Below are 20,671 nucleotides of genomic sequence, written 5' to 3'. Positions count from 1 at the left end.
AAACTTGTTTATGCTTAGGATTAATTTGGAGCAAGAATGCCTCTTTCTAAATTTAGTGCATTTTGGAAACCATTAAGCTATGTAACAACAACAAAGCACCATTATTTCATAATTAAATATTCAACACATGCAGTTACTCAGAAATAGTTCTACACAGTTCCTGAAGTTTAAGTTTATATTTTATCTAGGTCTACAGTTATCTACATAACTACAGTTATGCATAGCCAGCCCTTACAGGTAATTAATTAATCATGGGCTTAAAATTATAGATATGCAGAACTGTCATAATATCAAGGGTCATTTGTGTGTATTTTTTGGTATATATTAACCAAACACAATTCATGTATATTAAAGCATTCTCCTGTTCTGGCTGAAAATGACAGTATTCTGTCCACAGAATTACAATATAGTGAACAAGTGTTCAAAGTGTTTAAAAAAAAAATTAACGTCTGACAATTACAGTTTTGTTTCAGTAATTATAGAAACAAACAAAGAAGCAAATAAAATACATCTGTGTGTTTTACAGGAAAGAACAAAATCCTTTAGCATTTTCCTATGTCAGTAAAAAATCAGTTTCTGAGACTCTCCTGCATTTTCTCTCATGCACCACTTCATAGAAAAACTAACAAGAGTGAAATGAACCATGACATACATTATAACTAAACAGAGTAAATAAACCTCTCTCAAAATACAACATTGATACTGTGCAATTATAGCAGGATTAAAATATCACTGTTACCATTTATTTCTTCTTTTTATCCTTCCACTAGATCATGATTCATGCAAATAATTATAGTTCAGCCAAGCTTTTATTTGCCTAGATACGTTCCATTAATAAAATATATATTTTTAATTGTCATGAATTTTAGCAGTATTGAGTAAAATATATTAATAAAAAATTAACTTCTTTATATGGATATAAAATTAAATATGATGAACTGATGAAAATTAGCCACTAAATGTCTTTTGGGTAGTGCAACTATGTCCTTAAAACAAGTGAAAAATACAGACCTTAGTTTACCTGTACCTTTAAATATCAGCTAATGATGAACATCATTCTCACCCTTTTGCAGCTCTGGGCAGCCTTTAAGACTTCAGAAGGTATCTAATGCAAAGTTTGAACTGGAAAATGCCAATTTGCCTGCTTCATCTACTTAAACTGCACAATAATCAATGACAGTTGTGTGTCAAACTAAACAATAGCCTCAAGTAATTCTACTACCTCAGTATTGTTTTCTTGAGTGTCTGCCGTAGAACTCAGCTGGGATTGATTTCTGACTAAATTGAGTGGCATGGAATAAGGGAAAGAAGGTTGGATCTGAACATGCCCTAATATAGGAATGGACTAGTCCATTACTGTGCTGCTTACTTGCATTCATGCTGAAGTTCTGATCTTTTTTTTCAAAAGAAAGGAGTAGCAGAATAGCAAAAAACCTCTTGCATGACATCTCAGTCCAACATTCCACTAGCTAAAAGCTAGTGTTTTACTGCAGTAGGTGGACAGTAGTTCTGTAAGACTGCAAATTGTATTAAGAAAAAACACATGCTGGATCTTTGGCTAGAGACTCTGCTGTTGTGATTGTTCATGGTAGTATGTTTTCAAACAATTAAAACTGTCAGATACAGGAATCAAACACTTTAGCATGCACCTGTGTTTGGAAGGCTTGCAGATAAGGTAGCCAGTTGGAAGTGACCCATAAGGATCACCAAATACAATTCCCTCCTCCTCACAGGACTACCTAAATCTAAATCATATGACCAAGAGCCTCATCCTGAAACTAACATGCTTGGTGCTGTGACCACTTTGCCGGGGAATCCAGTGACCAACCACACTCTCAATGAAAAACCTTTTGCTAATGTCCCATCTGAAATTCTTATGCAGCTTCATTTCATTTCCTGATGTCCTAAGTCAACTAAGCAGTCACTAGCATCATCTAGTGGAATGCCAGTCCAGTAGTATTTCTGTACCTCTCAGTTTGATTTTGAGAAATTAGAAATTACAAAGCCTCAAGATAAAAACTAAATTGTGCGGATTTTTTTGCAGTGGCTTGAAAATCACCTTTGGGTCTTACCAGGTGATGAAAGATCAGAGTGCAGGTTTAAGTTGTAAGCCTGTGAGTCCAGCAAGGGAATTTCTAGCGTTGCCTAAAGCCCAATTGCACTGGAATCTCATCTTGATTATGGGTAAAGTCTTTTGGGATAGAGATTCCCTTTGCTGCAAGAACTCTTAATTGTTCCTTGTGCTGATTCCAAACTGCTATAGGCAACAAAATAGTAGCACAAATCTTTCTTCTGTATTTCAATAAGCAAAAGAGCTACCTTAAAAATTTAGTTACTATCGAATATTGTACTACTTACCACACTACAGAGCTAATCCTGTTGGCTTCATTACAAGCAGAATCAGTTATAAGATTGCAAAATCCCTCTTTTAGTGTTGACTTAACATAGCTCTACATTTAAATTTTACATGTTTTTGACACAAACAATTTAAAATATTCTACAATCTGACACATTTTGTTCATGCATACTGCATTCATTTTCTCTATCATTGCTTCCAGCAAAATCTTAGTCTAGTCCAATAAATAACATAAAAAATAAAGTAATTCATGATAACCAAAATAATTAAATAATAGGAGTAGGTTAAAGATCAGCATTCATTTTTTAAATTAAATTTAAAAGTCTGCAGTAGTTACTTAGAAGATTGGCAAGTTTTACAAATAACATCACCAAGCATTTTAGAGAGAAACACAGCCGCATTAGAATGGAGTCATTAGGCAATACATTTATTTTGAAGCCAATTAACCTTTTGTCAGAGAAATGTCGGAGCTGTAATGGTTTCAGCAGTGGAGGTCAGCCTGTAACAGAGGCACGTATGACAGCGATTACGCTGTCTGACATATGCTGGAGTCTGAGAGTACAGCCATGGAATGAGAATCTGCCTTCGTTTGTATTCCGCTCTGCATTTTCAGGGAGCAGGCAATCTTGACCTATCCATTTAGGTAATTAAAGCTTCTATTTGGAAGTGTCCTGCAGGAAGGTGAAATTTGGGGGAGATAAATGGCTGCTGCTCACTGTATCCAGCCACTTCCATCATTTGATGGACTGCCTGAAACAGGCTGCATTGCCAAGTCATAAAAATAGAGATGAATTGGGCAGGAGACAATTCTCTAAGGCAAAGCAATTCTGTCATCTTCCTTCTTGCAGCATATAATTTAATTGTTAGCCAAGGCAGACAGCTGACTCAGGGGCCTTTCTCTAATGACTTTCCCACCATCTTCCATTTGCTAGGAAATTATTTCAGTGTATTTACTTGCAAGCTAACTTTGTTTGACAATGAGAGATGTCACTTCAATAGCTCAGCTGGTTGTCACAGCTGTGCCAGGACTTACCTTCCAGGCAATTTTGTTTCCTACGTGACCATGCTCAACAGCAATTGGAAAGTCTCCTCTGTCATAAAACTTGCGAAAAGCTGTGCGTTTTGCTGGTCTTTGTTTTGCTGATCCTGCAGGTGGGGGCCCTCTTACCTTAAAAAGAAAAAAGCCAAACAAAATAAAAAACCCCACAGTTTAGTGGTAATATAGTTTTAGAAAAAGCCTAAAGCTTGGCTTAAAAAAGATATAAAAGAAGAATAATACTGATCTCCCAAATTATAGTTTGCTTTCTTCTTTACATGCTACACTTCACTTCTTTGAAAGTACACTTTGATAATGATCTACAGGTTTTGTTAATTGGTTTTTTTTATTTGCCACTTTCAGATTGTCCTATAAAAACTGGTTATATTTTAAAGTAGATCTCTCCATTATCATAGGATTTTTAAGCAAAAATAAAACACCAAGAAGGTATTGACATTACATAGTAGAAGTTGTTGGAAAATTAAGTATTTCTCCTTTTTCTGTTTATTTCTAGAAGTAATTTAACTTGGTGCATTGGTTTAACAAAACCTGGTTTCTGGGGGCAGGAAATAAAAAAATAAAAGAGAGAGCTGCTCAAAACTTCTATGTCTGGCGCAGGGCCATTCGCTGAAAGCTCTGACAATGGGCAGGTTACTAGCCCAATTAGACAAGCTGGTAACGCCTCTGTAATGACATATTTAAGAAAGGAGAAACCTCAAGAAGTTCTCTTTCTTGCTCCCCCTGGGCCCCTTCCTGGAGAGGGCCGCTGGGCCCTTCCTGGCATGACAGCCAGGGCCGTGCCACTGAGGGGGGGAGGGCCACTCTAGCTCATGCCGGGGGGCTGCTGGGGGCCGCCTGGCCGGACCCTCCTGAGGCCGGGACCGTGCAGCCAGGCCCCTCCTGAGGCCAGAAGCGCCCGTGGGGTGCTGGCAGGGGTCGCGTAGCCAGCAGTGAGAGACATGGCGAGCAATTCCCCAATGTGGAGCCCGGACGAGATCAGCCTCTCAACTGCAACTTGCAGACACCAGCTTTCTTCCAAGTAAGAAGAAAAGCGAGGACACGTGAGGAAAACCAACATGGTGGCACCGAGGTCAGTGAAAAAAAAGGAGGAGGAGGAGGTACGCTAAGCGCCGGAGCTGAGATTCTCCTGCAAGCCATGGTGAGGACTATAATACAACAAACTGCTTCCCTGTAATTCATGAGGTGCATGGGGGGGGTGCAGAGATCCACACGCAGCCCTTGAAGAAGAGTGTTCACACTGGAGTGCGTGGATACTGAAAAGCTGTAATCTAGTGAAGAACTCAAACAGAGAGAGATGACCCTTGCTTTTAGAGATCGAGGAAGAGAGCCTTTGCTTCCAAACTAGAGCACCTCATCCTTAAAAGACTAAACCCCATGAACTAAAATGAGCCACACTAGGCAGTTGTGGGAAGACTGCTTAACCCGTGGGAGGGACTTCACATTGCAGCAGGTTCGGGCAGGCTGTTGCTTGTCAAATTTAAAACTATGCTAGAAAAGTCCGCAGAGAACTATCTCCTGTGGGAAGGATCCCATGGCATAGCAGAAGAAACTCTTTTCCTTAAACACACTGAAGAAAGACTTTTAAGAAGTGAAATACTGATCAAAACCCCATGTTTTGTTTCCTTGAGCGGTTGGTAGAAAGAGGGAGGGATTGGGGAAGAAAGGTGTTCTGAAAGTTTGCTTTGGCTCTCATTACCCTTTTTACTTTTAATTCTGTCAATAATAAATCTTCTTTATACAGTTTAAGTTTTTAATCTGTTTTGCCTTAAAAGTGTTTTCTTTTCAATAATCCTTATCTCAACTCATGAAGTTTTTTTAATTTCACCTCCTCTGCTTAACTATAGCAGAGGAAAATAAGTAAATGGTTTTTTTTTGTGGGTGCTTGGTGCTTAACCAACTTCAACCTGCGACACTTAATTTCCAACTAATATTGCTGTTTGCACATTCTACTGTTTTTTCCTAGTCATTAGATAATGAGAGTAGGTAATCTCTTTCAGCATATCCCTTCCCTAAATGCTATGGATTTGGCTTTCATATGACTTCTAGTCCGTCAGTATTGATGGCTGAAGCACTGGAAAGAATGAAGGTCTTTTGCTCAGACCTCTCTTGTCTGCCCGTGAGGAAATTTGATTTTGCTCCACTTAGTTCCTTATCTGAGCTATTGCTGTTTTAGCATATGGCATAGTCTGAATGACAGTCCAATTCCAAAATGCTCATGCTGGAACCTTTTTCTCAGACAAACATGGTAGTAACAGCAACTAACAATTGGCACTACGATAATAGAATTTCAAGTACTTATAAGAAATCTATAGTTTAAGCTAATTAACAAAGCTAATCTCAAATGCTAAAAGAGTCTAAGAGAGCTAAACTAATCTCAAATGTCCTTGACAACTGATTCTTCACTAAGAAACTCTCTAGCTGTGCATCTGGGATAAGAACTTCCTACAATTCTCTGCATGTTTCTTTTGTAAAAATACTTTCATGATTTGCTAGAAAGTCTCATTTTCAAAAAAAGGTGAGAGCTTCAATGATCATAAACCATACCCAGTATTTTGTATTGTTCTATTTGTCTTCACTGACCCTTACATTAGTTTCTAGCAGTAAAGACATTCAGCTTTCCAGTGAACAGATTGTAAACTTGTAAATTCTCTGTTTCATTTGGGCTTTTCTGTAATTTAACTCTGGTAACTACAGATCTAAATTTGACTTGGCACATTTTTCCCCCAAAGCGTTTTCACATAATTTTCCACTGGCCAAGGTAGAGAGGTCTACTAGTGATATGCCTACACTGTACTCTCCTATAAATTGCTTCAAATAGGGCTACTAAACTCTGATCTATTGTTGCATATTTCTGTCCCTGATAGACCATGTCCAGCGAAAATAGATTTGATATGCACAGCTGTAACTTTGCTTAGTAAACACATCTGCAGCAGTTGAGAGTAATACTCCAAGAGAAGCGTTTCTAACCAATGTAAATAAACCTCCACTTGCTTCTCTGCAGAGGAACAATTTGTTCTATGCCACCAGTATAAGTATTTTCACTGGTTTTTTTATGGGTTGATTTTGGTTTTTTTCTTTTCATTTGAGGCAAGTCTCATAGTCACTGCGCTTTAAGGCCACTGGAAAAGCACCTCTGTTCTTTTGTATATTTTTCACAAACAGGTCTTTCACACATCCTTTAAAACATTATTTTCTGTACAATATTAGAGGCCACTGCTAGATTTTAACTTAAATTATTGTTAAAGAATATGTTGTCTTGATTACATGAGATACAATCTGAATTATTTCTAGCAGATTATCATAATTAGAGGTAGCTAATGCAATCCCAAATTACATCTTCCCTGATACCGAACATTCTCTTCCTCCCAACTCATGTTAGTAAATTTGCTATGAGCATTTTCCTACTGCACGTTACAAATTTTCTAGAAAATACGTTTACATTAATTAGATTTCTTCCTATTCTTTATCCAGGAACAAAGATGCTGGAAGGACTAAAAGTGTTTTGGTATCAAACCCATTCTGTTGTGCATTGTCCTTACATGAAGGCTTAGAAGCTCCATCTTAAGTAGTATACCTACTCTGGCCTGCAATCTCAAAAAAAGGCATGGTAGAATTAGAAAAGGTTCAGAAGAGGATAATGACTGAGGGTATGGAATGGCTTTCACAAGAAGAGAATACAGTGTGGAAATTATTGCTATGGAGGAATAAAATAAATATAAAATAATGACATTATGGAAAAGGTAATAAGGACAGATTTTCCACTATCACCTTCAGTAAAAGTATGGGACATTAAAAAAAATCTAGTTAGTAAAAAGTTTGGAACAAACAAAAGTAATGTATTCATGTGCCAAATAGTGGATTTATGGAACTCCTGGCCAAAAGTCAGTATTGGAAATACTCAAAGTTTCTGTACATTCAAGGTGTGACTGGAAAAGTTGATGAAAAATAAATCCATTCAGGTTGACTAAATCCTTATTATCATTAATCATAATTACAATGAGTATTATTTTTCATGTGATACAGTCTTTTTGGTAGATCTCTCAGCCTTACATTTAGTCTCTCATAGGCGACATCACACCTAGTCATAGTTTTAAGTACATTATGTTGTACTTTGTACTACTATAATATTTAATTCCATTTCTATTACACCAGTTCTCAAAGGCTTCCACTTCTATCTGTGCCACACCATGATCTTCATCTATTTTAGTAACAACTCCAAACATTATGTCAACTATATATTTCATTATGCAACCCTGATTTTTTCAATGAAAATATTAAATAAAGTTATTCCTGAAACCAAATATTAAGAAGTTTCATTAATAAATTTCATCTATTATCATATCTCTCATTTCAATATTACATGCCATTATTGTCTCGACTTCAACATGGACATTTTTACCCTCCTAACACATCTAGTACTGTGTAACTACCAAAGTACTGTGTATAGCTGGAGAAGTAGCAGCATACAGAATACTTGAAAATAGTCTCAACAGAGTGAGCTGTTGTTTTTCCCTTTGTCTTAAAGATGCTTTTCTTGTCAGGTTGGTCTGCAATAGGTACAGAGACCTTTAAATACCTGGAAGAGTACAAAGCAATGAAATGATCAAGACAGGAATTAGCCTAACATCTGTCTAGAACAAAGAAATATCAGCAATCAGGAAGACAGTGGAACTGTCCCTGCATTGAAGATACAGTAATGTTGCATGACTGAAGAGTACTTTTTTTCTCCTTTACTTCATGAAGACAGCTTGTTTCACTTGTATCTGACAAACCTAGGTTATGAGACCTTTGCTAGAGTGGCTGCATTGAGACAGTACTGCTTACCTTTTGCAAACAGTTTCTTTTCCTTCCAGTCTTCATTACTAGGGAGATTGCCACAGAGCCCTATTCTCTAATGCAGACACCACTTTGGGTCATTCTAGCTGTGCACAGTCTGCCTGAGGAAAAGTTTATGTGTATGATTTCCTCTTTTACTTTTTTGCAATTCCTGATCTAAGCCTGGACCACATGATCTCTACAGGTCTCTCTCAGCTGAGGCTTCTCAGTTGCTAAGTGAAATACACAAAAAGTAATCACAATGCTTTTCTTTGGTATAACGAGTTTTGCCTTCTTACATTTTATATTGTTATAATTACTGATAAAAAGGTCATTCTGAAAGTATTCCATTTATTGGAAAAATAGTAACAAATACTATCTTCTTCAAGCTAATAAAAATTTTTCATTGCAATATAGTGAGAAAGATTAAGATTAGAGTTCCAGTTAATTAAAGGCTAATATTCATGATGGCAAAGTATATGAAGCAATAAACAGATTCTGAGGTTCGTTAAATGCCAAAGAGAAGTTGAAGAGTTTGATAATTGCAAAACTAATTTATTGTAATTCTATGCCATTGAACTATGTGACAAGATAAAAGATACAAGCCATTAAGCAAAAAAGAGAGAAAGACCATATTTCTTTGATTCATGGGCATTGAAAGCCATTTTACAAGGTTGCATTCTTAAACTTTTCAGTGATGGCACATTAGGAAAATGACTAAGAAAAATTATTTGAAGCCAGGTTTAAACAGTGATTAATATTTGAAGACTGAATTTTATACATTTTCTGAGTGTCAAACTCTATGCACACTTGGGGACCTAAACACGTGCCTGTGTAGTACAACTGGCGGATTTGTGAACACTAACACTAGTTTCATGAGCAGTTTAAGTCAAACAAAAACTGGACTAAGATCCTACTGTTCTTATATAACAATTCATGTATTATATAAAAAAAAGGGCAAGTGATGTAATCAAATTTAATAGTCAAAAATATATTTTTTTTATTAACCCAGATTAATGCATTTAGAAGAAAGAAACTACTTCCATTTATTGTCTGCCAAGATTCTTACAAGAAAATTGGAATTTAACCGTAGACTTTTATGTTTTCTCCTCACAAAAATATTTCATTAAATTTATTTTTGAAGCTACAGGGATAAAAGCTATATGACCACTCAGCTGTCTTACCTAAAAAAGGCAGTCTTCCTTGAGAATATAATGCCATATTATCACCTTGAAGAATGAAATCTTCAGAAATAAAACCATAAATATCCATTCTTTGTATTCAAACTAAAAAATGTATGGGTACAAAATTGCACTGTACCCACAGAATAAAGTTTACTAATGCATGCTGTCTCAGGAAGATGTAAAGGCGATGGCATTAAGGAAATGTCTGTGTTACCACTGACAGACTCTTTGTTTCATCCTCCTCTTTTGCTGGTGTTAAACTTGGCTAATGCAGCATAGTTCAACTGGCAATCCACTTATTTTGGCATGGGAAAGATCCTAATTTGATTAAACTGACTGAGGTGGTTAATACATTCTGCAATCATGTTTGGATTTTCTTATGCAGTCATACCAAAAATTGAATGAAAAATTTCAAATGACAGGAGAGTAAGATGTAAGATGTCCCAGTAGGTACTCCTGAGTTCCACATTAATGGCTTTTATTTAATATCAATATCACAGGCATTCAATATCAAAAGAATGTGATCCATCAACATGTATCAGATAAAAGCTTTTTATAACCAAAAAGAAACAGGGAGATATTTCTTCAAATGTGCCACTCTTGATATGCTTTAAATGATGCCTAACGTCTAATGCTTAAAAGCTGCTTCTGGGGCTATTCCACAGATCTGGACAACAGATCAAAGCCCATCTCATAGCTTCAAAAGTCAAATTGAGAAAACACAATTTTATGACCCCCAAATGAAACTACTGATAGGTCAGCAAACATTACAAATGCTTCCAAAGCACTAGAACTTGAAAGAAAAATTAGACATGTGATTTTGTACAATGATACTGTATCTCGTTATTGCCTTGAGACACTACAGAAAGTAAGTCATAAGCTGCATGCAGAATTACTCTATTTCACCACCTCAGAAATGTTATTTTTGATTGGAGAAGAGATAAGCTGTTTCTGTAAGACAGATGTGCTTATGTTATAAACTGCTCTACAGCACTTTGTTCTTGCAATGTCCTTCATCTCTTATTCTCTACTGGAATATAGTGTAACTATTTCACATAATTTAGATTTCTCTCCTGATGCTTGCCAAGAAATTTTCTTTGATGCAAAGGGAGAAGAGTGACAACTGCTAATATATTTCTCTACTAACACAGTTCTTTCCTTCCAGTCCAGATATAGTCTTGCTCTGTTAGTTTCACAAAGCTTTCCAGTGCATCAATTGCACTAAATCTGGAAGCCTTCCGAATTTTTCCTGATAGCTATTTTACTCTGTGGCAGGTTTTTTTGTTTTCAGTGCTACTGTTGCTGATAAAGGTATTTATTAACCTGCTAAGATATCTGGCCTTTTTGCAGGAAAAACTGATGAATTGATTTCTTTGATGTTAAATTCAAATCATTCCCTCACAAGAGAACACTAGCAGGAAACAAATAGTTTTTAATTCCTATCATATGCAGTTGAAAAGGTTTTAACAATCTCTGCTTGTCTGCTTGGCATATAGGTAAAAAAAAATCTTCCAAGAAGAGGTAAAATTTTCCTTGGTGAAAGAGTCAGTTTTGTCTCATACCAGAAGTCAAATTTGTAGGATGCAAGTGAAAAGGAGCACTCAGAATATTTCTTCACAATGCTGACAGTAGCTGGGTTGGTAATGTGAAGGGACAAATGTGTCTTTCACAGGTCATAATGCTCTTACTTTCATAATTTTGTTATTTGAAATGCTTTTCATATTGGCAAATGCAGGATTAATCACTTTCTGTGGTAACTGATATTCCCCAGATAGTTTGTTTCAATCTCCATAACTACCTAGACTGTTTGTTTGCAACCCGTCTACTTGAAATATAATTTTTCATGCCTAAAAGTAATGATAAAGTTTTATTATATGGATGTTAATAATTTCAGAACAACTGGAAGTTATACTGTTATTGAAGGCTACTAAATCTGCATGGAAATACATTAATCTTGACCAGAACATATGAAATATTTAAATAAAAACTTTGAACTTTTTAGTCTGTAGAATACTATTACCATTTCTATTTATTGAATATAGCTGTTCCTCGTACTGAAGCTCTTAAGCAGCATCTTTAATCCATACACCATTGTTACTGTAGGCTAAATCAATCTGCCCCATATTCAGGGCAGTGAGAATTCTGTGGTCTCTTTAAGGTCTAGAAGATATGGGGGACCCTTTTGTTAACTTTAAAAAAATTCTTTACATAAAGTTATCATCTTCATACCTTTTAGCACTTTTTATTCTGGCAATCATATGTTGATATTTTTTAATCATCAGTAACAAATTTTAAATCTATCCAGTGTCAAGTCCTATGCTTTTCTTTTAGAATTGTTCCACTTATGTGTGCTATGACTTAAGAAGTGGCTTAAATGCTATTTAATTGCTTATTTCCTTGAGACCTTTACTGGAGCCCTTCCCCCCCTTTTTCTTTCCTGAAATATCTGAAAGTAATGTACCATGAACTTTACCATGATTCTTTAATAGACTGTTTGGGAAGGAGTTGATAACTATTTGGACATCATGATGTCTCAGGTGTGAAGTACAGCTAGATTAACTCATGTTGAATGCCAAATCCTGCCCCATTTTTTAAAATCTTACTATTGTTTTTTGCGATCAATTATTTCTGTCATGCTACCAAAAATGCCTTAAAATATTACAAATCTTTCTTTTCAGTAAGCTGATTAGACTGGAGAGTACTGACAGGGGTTTTGGGGCTTTTTTTGCCATATTGGAAAGGAGTCTGAGACACAGATTCTTTTTAGCATTGTGATCATTCACTGCCATAGGCTGTCCATAGCTTCAGCTGTAATTTCCTCAGTTTCTTTCCACATAAGATAATTAGACCTTAAAATGTCACTTCAGCAGCTTGCTAGCCTTCCTGTCCTATATATTTATGTGATTATAGATTCAGCTAGGCATTTTTTTCATTATTGCATACATCTTTTATTCCACTTACACTTGAAATAACACAGAAGATTGACCTAAGCTTTTCTATGGTTCACAGGAAGATTCTCAGGGATTTTTTTTTTTGCATAGGAAGGCATATTCTATCTAGCTAGTCAAAACATGATTTTTAAACAGTTTGAGAGCTCATTTCATTCTTTACACTCAAAGCATCCCCACAGCAGATGTAGAGCTTTTTCCTTCATCTTCCAGCAAATATGACCAATTATCTATTTTCTTTACTTCATCATGATTATTTCTTCTTATTATACTCATCATCTCCAGAACTGATTGCTAGGGTGCTAGCGGAGCAGAATCTCAACCTTCCCCAGTTTTGAGCTTACCAGGAAGCAAGAAGATATTCTTAGGTGAAAGACAAAGGACAGGAAAAGGGCATATAGTATATATTATTAGCAAAGTAGCCTTAACTACCTAGACATTGAACACATAAAACTTAATGAAAATTTTCATTTTTTGGTGATTTGAAGAGCCTAAAAAATTAACAAGGATCATTTTTACTTAGAAGAAACTGAAAATTATGCATAATGTGCAGAATAAAAGTGGTTCTTTTAGACGTTATACCATTTCTCATTCAAATTATGTCTAATTCATCTCATTTTCTTGTGTTGTAACATACACATTTATACTCAGTTCAGTTTAAATTGACATCAGCAATTTACTGTGTACAGACTCCTTACACAACAAGTGGTGTAGCAGAAAAAGAGAGAACACATTATCTATGTGACTTCAATGTACTAGGATGCTTTTTTCCTAGCATCTTCTGATGTAGTTTTATATGGTATATATGGTATTCTGAGCAGAGACTGGAATGAAGGTATTTAGCTTCAAGGGGAGTGCTCTAATCAAGTTATTTATATCTTATTTCTTGTACGTGGTTCTAGAACCCTTGAAAACATTGTTTTAGTTAAAAACATATCCTAAATGCATCAATTGCAGTGCTATAACTGAAAAAATCTAAGACTTTCATAGCGCAGATGAGTGTCAACCTCCAGGGCACCAAAAGAGGACACTAGCTATTCCTGAAATTTATCGAAGAAATAAAAATACCAATATAAATTAAGGTGGAACTATGATGAAACTGCTTAACATAGCATCTAGGAAAGGGCATTAATAATAAAACTATTAAAAAATCCTCCCAAATGCAAAATTGTATCAATATTGTACAGGTACATCAAAGTGAAATATTACTGTCTCCATACATTAGTCAAAAGTAATTGTTCTAAAAACCCCACAACTCACAACTATGCACATTAAGAGTTGAAAAGTATACATTATAGACTAGAGTGATAAATAGGTTGCTTACTAACATTGGTAATTAGCAATAGGAAACTTTCACTGGGCATTTTTTTATTTATTGACTCCCAGCTCCTTAAGGAGGACCAGAGTGCATCAGAAAATCTAGTGCCACAAGGAAAAAACTGCTACAACTACACAGAACAATGCAATACAAAAAAAAAAAAATGTTTTTTGAGTTTCACTAAACTTGGAAAGTAGGCAGAGTGTCTCAGGGAATCATATTCTTTGTATGCTTAATATAGTTTCCATTATAATTTCAATTACAATTATAATTATAATTACAGAATCATTATCACCACTTTGTAAGAACAATAAAGGATAAAAAAGATTGTATATTGATAGATTTAAACACTTCCCAAGCAGACAAGAACAAGTATACAACATATGCAAACCATATAATTTATAGTAAATTTGGATATAATGTGGCAATGAAGAAAAAGTCAGCTGTGTTAGCTAGTATATAAATCTGATGCCAAACATACCCAAGGTGTACCCCTTGGTTACGGGGGAAAAAAAAAAAAATCAACAAAACATCACATTCCTCCTATCAAAAAAGCTGGGATGCTGATCACTTTGCATAAGTCTTTCTTTCAAGGAGGAATAGCACCACTGACTTCAGAACCCAGACATGCAGTAGAAGGGTGAGCACAACATCAGCTTAAGGCACAGATACTAGAAAGCTTGTGTGTATACATTTCAACAGTTTCACTACTGGGCATAAGCAGCAACGATTGGATAATTTGACTATATGTGTAAGTATCTTCTTACCTAGACTGATTTTTTTTTTTTTTATCAAACTGCTAGGATTTTAATTAAATGAATCACAAATTCTTGGTTTCACACAGAGTATTTTTCTGTAGCTCAAAGAAATTGCATAGGCTGCTTCGTCCGGTAACCTTGCCGGCTTTGCTATTAGATCTCAGCACAGCAACTGATGGAGAATGCAGGAGACCTAGGCTGTAATTCAGATGCAACAGCATTTATTTGCCATGCTACTAGATGCAATCCTTGTATATTAAGCTTTTTTTTTTTAAAGAGCTTTGACTGATTTATTCAAATTTACATTTTGACAGAAAGTTCAGATTCTCTTTTTCTGAGACATAGCTGGACTATAAACTGCTTCAATTATTTGTTTGGAGCTTCATTTCCTAACACAGGTACTCATGTCTACTCTAATTTTGTATATCCTTGCCTCTCAGACTAGCATCTCTAAGTGAAGAGAATTAATTTTCGAACTCCCAGTTTGAACTTCAAGACATAGAGATCATATTTTAAAGACCATGCCAATCAAAGTAAAAAAATTTATATTGTTTTAATTATAAAGAACAGTATTTTAAAATAAATCAACCTGTAGGAAAGGAAAACAGAATTCCAGTAAAAGTTTCAATTTTCAGTATCACAAAGTATAATTCTGTTGGGACCTGGCAGACTCTTGAGATAAGATAGAAAACATAGAAGAAACGCAGTTAACATGATCTAGTTGTAGATGGAGTTAAGGGAAAAGGAGCTAGATTTTTAAGTGGCAGAACAGAAATACAAATAATTTTACTCCACATAAGTTGCAAGAGAATCAATTAGAAAAACCATAAGAGCTTGTCAGAAAGCAGTTCTTCCATGAACACAAATGAACAAGAATTATGGCTCTGAGACATGGAAGTTTTTAAAATTGTTTTCCTTTGCTCTCACTGCACCATTTTTCCACATACAATGAAAAAAAAAAAAAGAAAAAGAAAAGAAAAAAGCCTTCATTATTATGAAAGAAGCTTATCCAATATGGAGAAATGAAGGACTGTTTGAAAAAGCATTGAAAACAGAGTTCCAATAGATGTGACGTTCCCCCTCAGTTTCGAATCTTTATGACTTTTTTCAACATACACAGCAATTTTGCTGGGGGTCATTTAAACAAATCATCTTTCAGTGTCCATCATGCTGCTAGATATAAATACAGACACTAGGATGAAGACTGCGAGGTATCTGGCTATTCTGAACAACATCATAGAGTTTGCTGTCATAAAGCTACATAGGTCATTTTTTTCTGTCAGAGGAGCCAGTTTTCAGTAAGCTAACGTGGATACCAAAAGATAACTGGCAATTTGAGCATGATTCTCTACCTGGCAAAATTTATTTTAATTTTCATAGTTTTCTCCACCTTTTTGGGTAGAAGAAATGCTCTTTCCAGTAAAGAGTAAAAAGTAAAGTTGAAACCCCAGCAGTGACAACTGGAAACTAGCAGTAAAAAATTAGGCCTCATCCATCTTTTCTTGAACTCATTCAGCTTACCACAAGATAAGCACAAGCATGAGTTCTTTGCAGAACTGAGGATCAACAAAAAGAGAGACCACAGTAATAGAACATTATGCATTAATAATCATTGTAAAGATACTTATGATTTGTTTCTAACCCATTACAATTGTTTATTTTCTTATTAGCTCTATTTTCCTTGACAAATGCAATCAACATATACAGAATCTAGCAACAAGATTTGTAGATAGGGTGAATAACATTAGACTAATTTACATAACCAACAAAATCAAAACAGAAGCTCTCCTTCAGCTCTGTAACAGAAACTGCAACTTCAAAGTTAAACAGAAATTGATAAAAAAACCTGACAATTTTATTTGATATGTATCAATTACACAATCTCAGAAAGAAAAGATGGCTGGCTAATTGTGAAGTAAAAATTTGAAAGACTGGTGAGCAGTAACTATTATTTACTTATCAGATTTATTAACCTTTTAAGAAAAATTTAATTTTGAATCATACAGCATTTGACAGTTCAGCTGTCAACTGAGAGCAACTAATAATAACATTGATACAAGTCAGAATAAAGTACTGCATCTAATAATAGAATAGAATCAAGAAATCATTAAGGTAGGAAAAGATCCCTGAGATCATTGAGTCCAACCCTTAACCCAGCACTTCCAAGTCCACCACTAAACAATGCTCTTAAGTGCCACATCTTCATGCCTTCTCAATATTTCCAGGTATGCTGACTCAACCACTTCCCTGGACAGCCTGTTCCAGGACTTGACAACCTTTTTGGTGAAGTTTCGCTCATATCCAATACAAACCTCCCCATGTCCAATCTGAGGCTGTTTCCCCTTGTTCTATTGCTTCTTACTTGGGAGGAGACTGACCCCCACCTCACTTTACCTTCCTTTCACTTTCCTTTCTCTGTAGAGGGTGATAAGGTGTCCCCTAAATCTCCTTTGCTCCAGACTAAGCTACGTGCTGATAGTTTTTAATTTTACTGGTTACAAACATTTAGCTCAATTTTTCAATCCTTTTTTTCATATTGAATTCTCTACAAATTTACATGAAAATGGTTTCTAATAAGGTGTATGGACAACGTTTACATTTCTGGGACACTTTTTTCTGTGAAAAAGAACTCTAGTGCAATGAAAAATTGCTTGTTACCCATCCATCTAACAAGAGCTCTCTTGGTGAATTTATGAGATTACTGAAAAAAAATGAAAATCTCCAGCTGATCATATATTAAATTTTGTATTTTATTGCCCAAGTACTTGCAATCTCACATTTTATTTTCCAGGACAAAATAGCCATAGTTGTAAGTTACTCTTCAAAGTCTTGAGTATAGTGATTCTACTCTGAATTATGCTTTCTTTTTCAAAAGAAAAGATGGTCTTCCAAAAGATGGCTGACTTAGATGGATTGAAGAGACTACTTAGAAAGTCTACCTAATTCAAACTGTGTTTTATTATAAACCAAATAACTCCATTACAAATTAATTGCCAAATTGCTAAAAATACTTGCACAACAAATCAGTACAATAGATAAGAGTGAGGGAATTCAGATAGTCTCATAAACAATTTTGAAACATGAGACAGTAAACTCATTTAAACTCATTGAGCAAATTACTTGCTATGAATTATTTCCTTTATTCCTGAAAAAAATGAGGCTCTAAAATTTCAGGTTTATGTGATCAGTCAGCTTTTGCTTTATATTTATCAATCAAAATACTTTCAGCTAGTAATAAAAGAAGGAAGAAATTAATCATATGGTTACTGGTAAAATCACAACTTGAAAAAAATCTCAACAAAAGATACTTAGGATTATACAGTGTTGCCACAAAAGAAAACTACAAAGATGCGCAGGCAGAGCATGCAATTAGAAAAATCTGATTTCCAGAATTAAGCCAGATTGTAACTGGCATAATAAAAACATTGATGTCAGACACTGGCATCTGCAATAATAAAGGGTATTAGAAAGGATTAAAGAGGCTGTAAGAGATTATCAAACTAATCACAGCTGATATTGGCACAAATCAGTTATCAGAAGCCATATATTAAAATCTTTAGATATGTCTCCTTCAGAAACATGAAGTCCTAATATCTCAAAAAATAAAGAGAAAAATGTATATACATAATAAACCCCAGCATTTTGAAAACCTAGTGAGGTGCCAGTGGAAAATCCACTTTGAGGCCAGTTCAATGCTGAATAAAAGGAGGGTTCCCAGCATCTGAAAGGACATAAGATTTATTTGCTATCTGTATTCATCTTTTTATTCTGTCCTATTAAAATAGATATTTTATCATGTCTTTTGTTGTCAGGCCTTTCTTACTGCGATCCAGAAAAAACCTATACACCCTCTCCCTACGTCCCCCAGATGGGTTGCAGAACAGCTGTCATCCAAGGATCATTAGCAGGCAACCAGATTATCAGACTCAAGAGCACCTACATAAAAAACTCTAAACGTTCAGTTGTCAGTTTTCTTTAGATTGTCAATGAACAGAATCTACTGCTGAAAGAATATGAAATAAATTTCGAAGAAGTTTACATATATTTTTAAAAATTAAAAAAATGAAAAAGGCAAAAAAAGGTGCAATTAGCCAAAAGAATTGTAAAAAGCCAATGCCAAAAAATATGGTTCCATGCACAATTTTTTGGTGAATTTTCCAGTTTCAACAGATAAGAAGAAACAGAGAGAATGCACTCATAAAGATACAGCTTCTGTGAAGATCAAAACCATATTGAGTAACTGCATAGAGAATTCAGAAAAAACAAAATTAGAGCAATGACAGAGCTCGATGACAGGCAAAACCTATTTTCAAAACTACTGGAAGTGTTGACATCTAAAATCTTAACAGTAACTACACCTCAGTGACAAAATAACTTTGCTCAAATAAACATTAAGTTTGCTTAAAAATGATGCAAAGATAAACCACCCCTCAATAACTCTAATAATATATTTTCGTATTTCTTTCTCACGTGTTTTTAACTCTGGAAGAAAAGGGTCATTATCTATCACACTGACCAATAAACTGGATTAGACATAATGAAACTGCAGACAAATTGAATCAGAGTAAAATACTCTCACATAGGGACAAAGACTAAATGAAAATAAAACGTTAGTAATTATCACTACGTGATAGATGTGTTTCCATACCATTTCTGTAGCTTTCTGAGAATAGTCTGCCAGAATATTCCTCCAAGCTCTTCAGTTTTCTGTTTCAGTGAAATAATTATCTTCAAATATTTCTATCATGTGCATAAGATGCATTTAAGATTTTTAAATCAATAATAGATACAATAACTTTGAGCTTCTCATCTTGATATGGTTTTATACAATGCCATCAGCAGATCCTGCACTTTTACTATGGCTTCTAGTGATAATGTGCTATGAATCTGCAATTACACCATTAAGAATAGTACAGTAACACACATTTTTCAAAGATTCGAAAGCCATATAGATAAGGTAATCTCAGAAAACAAAGAAGTTACCCTTTCTCCGGCTTGCTTTGTTTTCACTTATGGGAAGAAAATGATCCACAAAGGAATTATTAGTAAAATTTTATGCTGTTTAACACCTTAGTATTTCTGCATGCTAAGGAATAAACACAGGAACATGACTGTAAATAATATCTGGTGTTGAGAAACAAATTATTGTGAAAATCAAATACGTGACCACAAATCTTTGCCCTGAGGCAAAGGCAGCATAAAGTTCCAACTAGTTCTAGAGAATGACAGAATATGCAGAGTTGGAAGGGACCCACAAGGATTATCGAGTCCAACTCTCAGCCCTGCCCAGGACAATTCCCAAGAGTCACATCATGTGCCTGAGACCATTGTGTAAATGTTTCTTGAACTCTGTCAGGCTTGGTGCTGTGACCACTTCCTAATTGAAAAACATCCCAGTGCCCAAAATTGAAGAAAATCTTCCCCTAACATTGCAAAAGTGATGATTGTTCTGGAATCAGCAATGTTGCAGTAATTATTATTGATATTGATATTATTCATGTGACTGAAACTGCCTGAAATGCAGTGTTCTGATAAACACTCAAGACTGGATAATTGTGGTATGATTGATTTGTGCCTTTTCTTCTCCTCCTACATCTTCATTGATTCATTAGTTTCATGGGGCTTGCTGTAGCCAAAGCAGGAAGGGAACATGGAATATTGCAATAGTATTGTGATATAAACCTGGAAGTTTATTAAAACAGCTTAAAGACATTTTAATTAATGAATAATAAATTACATTTTTACAGGAAAAGTACAGGAACTAGAAATGTTCACAGTGATTTTTTGAAAACTGCTCAGAAAAAACCAGCACTTTTATGCTAAAAAAGGAAGAATACCTAACCTGGGGTTATTCCTAAAAACCCAATCATGACTGGGAGATGAGTAAAATCTAACAAAATAAACAGATTAAAATTCCTCTGAAAAAGCTATTTCTAAAGAGAATATGCGAGCCTTAAATAATCTGATAGCAATATTAGAGAAAATACTGAGAATGTTAACCTATTGAGAAATAGATTATTTCCTAACAGAAAAAAAAAGCTAAAAAAAATTGAATTATCCACGAAACAGTAAATATGGGGAAGAGATACAAAATGAATTAAATGCTTATCAGCGTAATAATTTTCCTGCTTTTAGTTAATGACATTGAAAATACTGCATGATGTCCAGCACTCAGGAATATGTACCCCAGTGCATTAGGAATGGAAAAATAAAAAAAAAGTATTTAACTGGATAA

The 20,671-nt window shown here is 35.0% G+C and overlaps 1 protein-coding gene across 1 annotated transcript in view; it reads right to left on the bottom strand.

The window, feature by feature from the left end:
- Positions 1 to 20,671, bottom strand: part of PACRG (parkin coregulated) — a 215,307-nt gene that overhangs the window by 162,364 nt on the left and 32,272 nt on the right. Inside the window, exon 5 of the mRNA XM_039569209.1 lies at positions 3,390 to 3,524. Coding sequence (XP_039425143.1) covers positions 3,390 to 3,524 — 135 coding nt within the window. The remainder of the gene's footprint in view (positions 1 to 3,389; positions 3,525 to 20,671) is intronic.

Source organism: Corvus cornix, chromosome 3, assembly GCF_000738735.6.
Source record: "Corvus cornix cornix isolate S_Up_H32 chromosome 3, ASM73873v5, whole genome shotgun sequence".
NCBI classification, from domain to species: domain Eukaryota; kingdom Metazoa; phylum Chordata; class Aves; order Passeriformes; family Corvidae; genus Corvus; species Corvus cornix.
Note: the sequence above shows the minus strand (reverse complement) of the source record. Positions and strands in the feature narration are given on the sequence as shown.